Raw genomic sequence first — 7,153 nt, 5'->3', positions numbered from 1 at the left:
GGGGGGGGGGGGGGGTGGGGGGGGACTTGACAATTAATAGGGAGCTGTCACCTCTGTATCCTGTGTCATCATGTGACAAGAGGTGGGGCTCCCTGGGCTGGAATGGGTCCTGGTGCCAACCAGTATCTCTTGAGTAACTGACTCATGGAACTGACTCACCCATTTAAATATAGATGTAACTTCTGGCCTGTTTCCCCCTCCCCCACCTTTTATCATATTGTGCACAGCAATGAGCTCAGGGAAGAGGGAAGCAAGCAGCCATCGACCAAGTGCTAAATCAAACGGGAAACAGACTTACATCAGGGGATTAGGTGCTGTCCGCTCCTGCCCCCTCCCTCACCATGTTCCTCCCCGAGCAGCACTGATCCCCTCACCTCGCACCAGAAGCCGGGCTGAGGGAGAGCAGTCATCCACATGCAACAGGAATCTGAGATCTGGGATGGGATCATCTCATGCAAGATCTCTGGCCCTCTTATCATTCCAGTTAGTCATATAGCAATGTAAGTTAGCCATGGCCAGCTCCTTAGGGACTCCAATTCATAGTCCCTCCCTCCCTCCCTCCCTTCCTTCTTTCCTTCCTTCCTCCCCAAGCTTCCACCCGGGCCAGGTGCTGTGCCAGGAGCAAAACAGTCCCTTCCTAAAGGAGTTCTCAGGATGTGACATCCATTACCCAAACCTCCCCTCTCCCAGCTGCCCTGTGCAATCGGCAGCCCTTGCCCCCCTCGCTGACCAGCAGCTGGCCACCAACAGGCCCAGAGAAGCTCAAAGGTGACCTGGATCAGAGGGCAGGGGGGAGGCAGGTGGGGGTCACCTGAAGAGGAAGCTCTGCCCTGTTTTCTGGAAAGGACCTACTGCGCGCGCATCCATTCAAGGGGGCAATGCCCCAAGACCACAAGCTGCAAAATGCATGTAATGTGAACTGGCAAGGGTGTTTGGTTGTCAGTCATAGAAGGTCCTGGGAGATGGCTTAACACTAGGAGGCAGGGAGGCCGATGAGGATGGACAGGGCTGCCACTGGGCCGCAGGAATGGATCAGAACCAGGGCTTATCATCTCATCTCAGCAGCTGGCGTGGCGGCCTCATTCTTGTCTCTTCTGCACACTGGATTTTCCCGTTTCTCGGAATGGAAAGTGGGGCAGCAGTAGGCTGGAGCCTGTTCCAGGGCCAGCCCAGCTTGGGTCTAGCGCCTGTAAAAGGTGACAACCAGGTGGCCTGACAGAGGGGCTGGAGGCCGGGAGAACCTCATCAGCCATCTGCTGGAATGAGTTTGGGTTTGCAAGGCCAGCCGCTGAGGCTGTTCTGTATCCTTCCATGGACCAGAGTTGCAACAGGATGAGCTACGAGGGAGTGGGCACAGCTCCGGCCTCACTGTAGCAGGTGATGCGGGTGTCCCCCCCCCTCCCCCATGGCATTCACCTTTCTCGTGCACCCACCTTGATGGATTCCAACTGCAAGTACCTGCAACTCTGCGGGAGGGAGTCTGTAGATAAATTCCCCAGCTCCTGCCCCTGGCAGACAGACCTGCAGGGCACACACTGAACTCCCAACCCCCCTCAGGGGGACTGGGCCCCAGTGGCCCGGGGCAGGGACCTATTGGATTATACACCAGGACTGGCTGCCCTTCCTCTGTCTGGCTTCCCATCACCCCTAATGATGCTTTCTGGGATGACAGCAGGGCTTTGTACCCTGAAATCTTGGTCTCTGGGTCAGCGGCTGGGGACCCAACCCACGACCCTTGTAGTCCAAACAGCTAGCTGAGGAGCCTTTGAGAAATAAGAGCACACGTTTTTCTATTCAATTCTGCCTTTTTCTCCAAAAAATAGAGCTCTTTATTTAAAACAGGATACTAAAAAGCATTAAGATGTTATTTAAATATAAACATAGAAAATTAGAAATAAATACAAAAATCCAAGAATAATATATAAGCTCAGTACAGGTGACCCTTGAACAACACAAGTTTGAACAGCATGGGTCCATTTACACAGATTTTTTTTCCCCAATAAATACAATTGTGAGTCCGCAAAACACAGAATTTGTTCTTGTATTATTATTTATTGCATTGCCACAGTAAACCTACTTTTGCCCACCCCTGTATACAATCGGCCCTCCGTATCCCTGGGTTTTGCAACCACAGATTCAACCAAACCTGGACGGAAAACAATATTTTCGATCCATGGTTGGGAATTCACGGATGCGGAGGGCCGACCATATGCACTGTTCTACGCCATTTATTATAAGGGGTTAGAACATGTGTGGATTTTGGTATCCGTGTGTGTGTGTGTGGGGGGGTGTCCTGGAACCAATCCCCCACGGATTCTGAGGTATGACTGAAGTTTTGGGGGATTCACTTCTTCAAGAGCCAAGGCTGGCATGTCAACCCATGAACCAGGAGGTCACAGTTGATTCCTGGTCAGGGCACATGCCAGGTTGCAGGCTCGATCCCCAGTAGGGGGCGTGCAGGAGGCAGCCAATCAATGATTCTCTCTCATCATTGATGTTACTCTCTCCCTGCCTCTTCCTTCCTCTCTGAAATCAATAAAGAAATATATTTATTAAAAAATGAATGACATGGTCAATATATACTTTTAAAAAAGTAACTGTGCTCTGAAGGATGGTAATGCTGCTCTCACCCGAGGCGTCGGCGTTCTTTGGCTGCTGCCCCTTGAGCGAGGCCCTGGACTGTGTATGGGAAAGGGCTTTGCAAACAGTGAAGTGCTGAGCACACCTGACAGGTTAGTATATTGTTTATCATGCTCTTTCCTAATGATTCCCACAGTTTTTAATGATTTAATGACTAAAAGGAGCTGACATTTAGAATTACTAAAAAACTCAGCTTATCTCTGAAATTAAACTTTGAGAAAAAAAAAAGCTTAAAAAACAAGGTTTAATAATGGAGATAAAGTAATTCCTACACCAGAGTGATCATAGCTCTTAGTTTTTTTAAAAAAACAAAACACTTCATGAAGTTTTCCTTCATGAAGCGGCTCCACTGGGTTGGAAGAACATCAGAATTGATCGAGATTAAAAATGGCGGCGGAGTAAGTGGACCAAACTGGAAATATAACTAAACTACAGAAAAGCCAAGGACAGAAAGAGGAGACCGCATAGAGAGTGACAGGAGGGGCGGAGAAGCGAGAGGGCTGGCCGGGCGCCCACAGACAGCAGCTGAAGTTCCGGGGGGATGTCTCAGCTGTGGGGGGCTCCCACTGAGAACGCTGGGGTCTAAGCCCCAAGCTGGGCTCCCCAGCCCAGAGCATCTGAACTGAGAAAGGTGCCCACATAACACCTGGCTGTGAAAGGCGACTGGAAATGCAGGCACCCTCTTAAGACTCTGAGAATAACAATCAGACTGCAAACAGAGGAGGATGTCCGGAGGCTTTGAGTCTTTGCCTGATCTCCTTCGGGGCCCGGGGCTAGGAAAAGCAGGCCCTGGTGCACATCTCGGTCCTTTCCAAAGGCACCGGCCCCAGCAGAGGGAGCCACAGGCTGTGGATTGCTGATAGCTCCAAACAGGGGACTCAGGGCCAGTCACAAACAGCATCTGACATTGTCCTGCACTAGAGACAGGGAGTCATAGCAGATCCACCTAATACACAGACACAAACCCAAACAGGCAGCCAAAATGGGGAGACAAAAAATCAACCCCCAAATGAAAGAACAAGAGCATTCTCCAGAAGAGCTAAACGAAATGGAGCTAAGAAATGTATCAGATGTAGAGTTTAGAATAATGATGGCGGAGATGCTCAACAGCATGAGAAAAGATATGGTAACTACGGAAAAAGACCAGTCGGAAATAAAGAATGACAGAGCGCTAATAAAGAACACGCTGGAAGGAACATACAGCAGATGAGGGGAAGCCGGGGATCGGATCAGTGAATCAGGAAGAACGTCAGCCTTAGTCTGGGCATTTGCCTGGGACCTGGCCCTGAGTCCAGCCTCGCCCAGCAACAGGGCTTCAGTTTACTCTCCCCTCTCTGTGCTCAGTGCGGTGGACAAGCCTCCACTCCACAGAAATGCACAGACGTGTGCATGCGTGTGTGTATGTGGGCGAGTCTCAGCAGTGAAGGCCTCCTGCCAGCTTCGTGCCCCTTGGAAATCCTGGCTGTGACCTCAGCACTTTGCTGACATGGCCAAGATAACAGGGGTTGGACCAGCTGGCCAGACACCAAAGATCTCATCCTTAGGGACAAACGCAGTAAGTCAACATTTCAGCTTCTTCTAGCAAAATCTTGTTCCCTCTGGGTGAATACTCAGCCATGCTCATCCATATACTGGTGGGTGTCGGTTAACAAAGTCAACACCCACCACGACCAGTAACAACCTGTTTCCAGAAGGTTCTCCATAACTAGCAGGAAGATGGGACTTGTTATAACCACAATGGTCACCAAAGTGCTGTCCGCAACAGGGATCACAGCCCACGAGGCCAACTCCCTGCCAGGTTGCTGCCCCACCCCAACAAATCAGACCCCCTGGAAGATGGACCACTTGGCTTTTTACTGGGCAGAGGGAGGTCCCCCTTGGCTGGCTTCTGGCTTCTGAGAACTCCATTCCCTGACGGTGGAGACAGTGAAGGTAGAAGACATGAGGTAGATGAGAGGTTGGACAAGCTAAGAGGTGAATGCTCCCAGGTGCTCTGAGTCCAAGAGTCACAGGTGGGAGGTGCCCAGAGGTCTCCTCAGAGCCTGGGCAGATGGGGAGTCCTCCCAGCCACCAAGAAGAGAGCGCGCCACCGCGTCGCACACCTCGCTCTCAGGACCCCCCCCACCCCCCCACGCCCCAGTTGGGAGTCGTAGATGAGGAACCCAGGCGCCACCGCGTCGCACACCTCGCTCTCAGGACCCCCCCCCGCCCCAGGTGGGAGTCATAGATGAGGAATCCAGGAGAAGGAGAGCGGCTTACTCAAGGGCACACAACCAGGAAGTGGCAGAACCGGGATCTGGACCCGGGTCTGCCCGACGGTAAGCCTAGAGCATTCTCCACAGCTGGAGCCTGGGATGTGAATGACGGCCGCCCTTTCCCTTCCCCTCCAGCACCCTCTGCTAACTAGACTTTTCCTCTTGGGGGCCCGCCCCAGGGGGAACTCATGAGTCAGGAGGCCAAGCCTCGGGGAGGAAGGCGCCAGAGGAAGGCAGGAGGCTCTGACACAGCTGAGCCTCCGAATGTCCTCTCCCGAGCCCAGATGGCCCTGGTGGTGTCAGCCCTTGATGCCAGTGACCTGGTCTCACCTGTTTCGTGTTGTCCAGGGACAGGGGGTGACCTGAGCTGAGCCCATCCTTTTCTCCAGTCCTCTTGTGGCTCAGCCCAGGGCGGGTGGGCCACAGGATGGAGTGGCTTCTTACTGCTCAAGCCAACTGACAGCCTCTAGCTGGGGTTCTGGAAGCGCTGCAAGAACCATGGCTGCCCCAGGACCATGCTCCCAGGCCTCGTCTCTGTGGCGTCTTGGGCCCCTGGGAAGCTCAGTAGCACCGGATTCGGCAGGAAGCTCACCTGGCCATGTAATGCCCCAGCGTCCTACTCCTGGCTCCGGTCCTCTGGAGGCTGTCGGCCACCCAGCTTCCAGCACCACTGTCCTCAATTTCTGATTCCTCTCCATCCTCTTCCTCCTCTTCCTCCTCCTCCTCCTCCTCAGCATTGCTGTCCCAGGCGATGGTCAGTGTCCGAAGAGAAACTGGAGGCTCCCCGGGGACCAGATCCGGCCTCGGTGAGGAGGAGCCCCAGCTGGCCCAGGAGATGCTGTTTCTCTGGAGCTCTTCCAGAGAACCCAAGTCCTTGGAGAATTCGGGGACTGGGAGAGGCTCCAGACACCTGCTCCTACCCAGCCCTCGGCCTGGCCCCTTCTTGGCCAAATAGCCAGAGGACCCAGCCTCCTCCAGGAGGGAGGAGCCGCCAGTGCTGGCCCAGCTTCTGTCTGAAGCATCGCAAGCAGGACAGCCTTCGACCTGGACCCCTGCCTCCGAGTGCCCGGAGGTCTGGTGCTCCTGCTCCAGGAAACCGCGGGGCACAATGTAGGGCTGGACGGTGACATTGTTGTCTGCGTCGTCCTCCTCGTCATCGTCGTCCTCTGATCCGGCCTGAATGGTGGCTGGGGCCCTGACTCTAGGGGTCAGTCTGACCCTTCTGGTCAGTTCCTTTTGGGGACAGAGGGTCAAGTCCTCCAGGGACTCTGGGCCACTGGGCTGAAAGGTTGCCACGGGGTATCTGTGTCCAGAAAAGTCCTGATTTGGGGCAGGGGAGACAAGAGCAGAAGGTCAGGCTTTCCCGAAGCATGACTGCTCTAACCGGGATGGACCCTGAGACAAGGATGCCCATGGACATCGTTTCTCTGGGAAGAGATCCCAGGAAAGGCCAACAGGGAGTGAGCATGGGAGACAGGGGTGGGATAACACCCACTAAGATGGGTGCTACCAGGCAAGTGACATCTAAGGCAGCTGCAGCTTAACCCTGCTGGGACTCAGGCAGCCAGTGCAGTGCCATGAGGTGAGGGTGGGAGGGGTGGAGGCAGTGCCACCTCCCTGGCACTTGCGGCCTGCCACGTGCATGGGCTGGGTAGACACCAGAGGCGAGAGACAGCCCCCAGGATGCAGGTGCTAGCTGCTGGAAGGAACTTTAGAAATACTCCCTCCCTGCTCCGGCCGGCATGGCTCAGTGGTTAGAGCATTGGCTTGCACACCGGAGAGTCGCAGGTGCGATTCCTGGTGAGGGCACGTACCTGAGTTGCAGGTTCGATCCCCACCCCTAGTCAGGGCCCATGTGGGAGGCAACCAATTGATGTGTCTCTCTCACATCGATGTTTCTGTCTCTCTCTTTCTCCCTCCTCCCTCCCTTCCACTCTCTCTAAAAATCAATAGGAAAATATCCTTACTCCTCAGGTGAGGATTAAAAAAATAGTCTCTCCCACATGGTAGGGACACTCAGAATTCATCCTCAAAGCTCCCACCAGCCCAGTGCCCACTGAGCCTCACCTATGGCCCAGCTTCCTCGATGAGTCTGACCCACCTGACCTCTGCAGGCTTCCCCTGCCTCCGTGGCCTCCACATGCGAAGGGAGTGAGCCAGCAGACAGTGAGGGGACTCCAGGGTCGGCCTGGGCCAGACTCACCTGGGGTAGACTGTGAACTAGGCGTTGGGACCCTTCTAAGTCTTCCCCTTTTGGC

The 7,153-nt window shown here is 54.3% G+C and overlaps 1 protein-coding gene across 1 annotated transcript in view; it reads right to left on the bottom strand.

Moving 5' to 3' along the window:
* Nucleotides 1-4,817: 4,817 nt before the first annotated feature.
* IFNLR1 (interferon, lambda receptor 1) overlaps nt 4,818-7,153 on the bottom strand; it is a 46,277-nt gene continuing 43,941 nt past the window's right edge. The window contains exon 7 of the mRNA XM_005875197.2: nt 4,818-6,215. Within this exon, the coding sequence (XP_005875259.2) occupies nt 5,484-6,215 (732 nt within the window). The 3' untranslated portion in view covers nt 4,818-5,483. The remainder of the gene's footprint in view (nt 6,216-7,153) is intronic.

The sequence above is a fragment of the Myotis brandtii genome, unplaced genomic scaffold (assembly GCF_000412655.1).
Source record: "Myotis brandtii unplaced genomic scaffold, ASM41265v1 scaffold456, whole genome shotgun sequence".
In the NCBI taxonomy this organism is placed as follows: Eukaryota; Metazoa; Chordata; class Mammalia; order Chiroptera; family Vespertilionidae; genus Myotis; species Myotis brandtii.
This window is presented reverse-complemented; position numbering and strand designations above follow the sequence as displayed.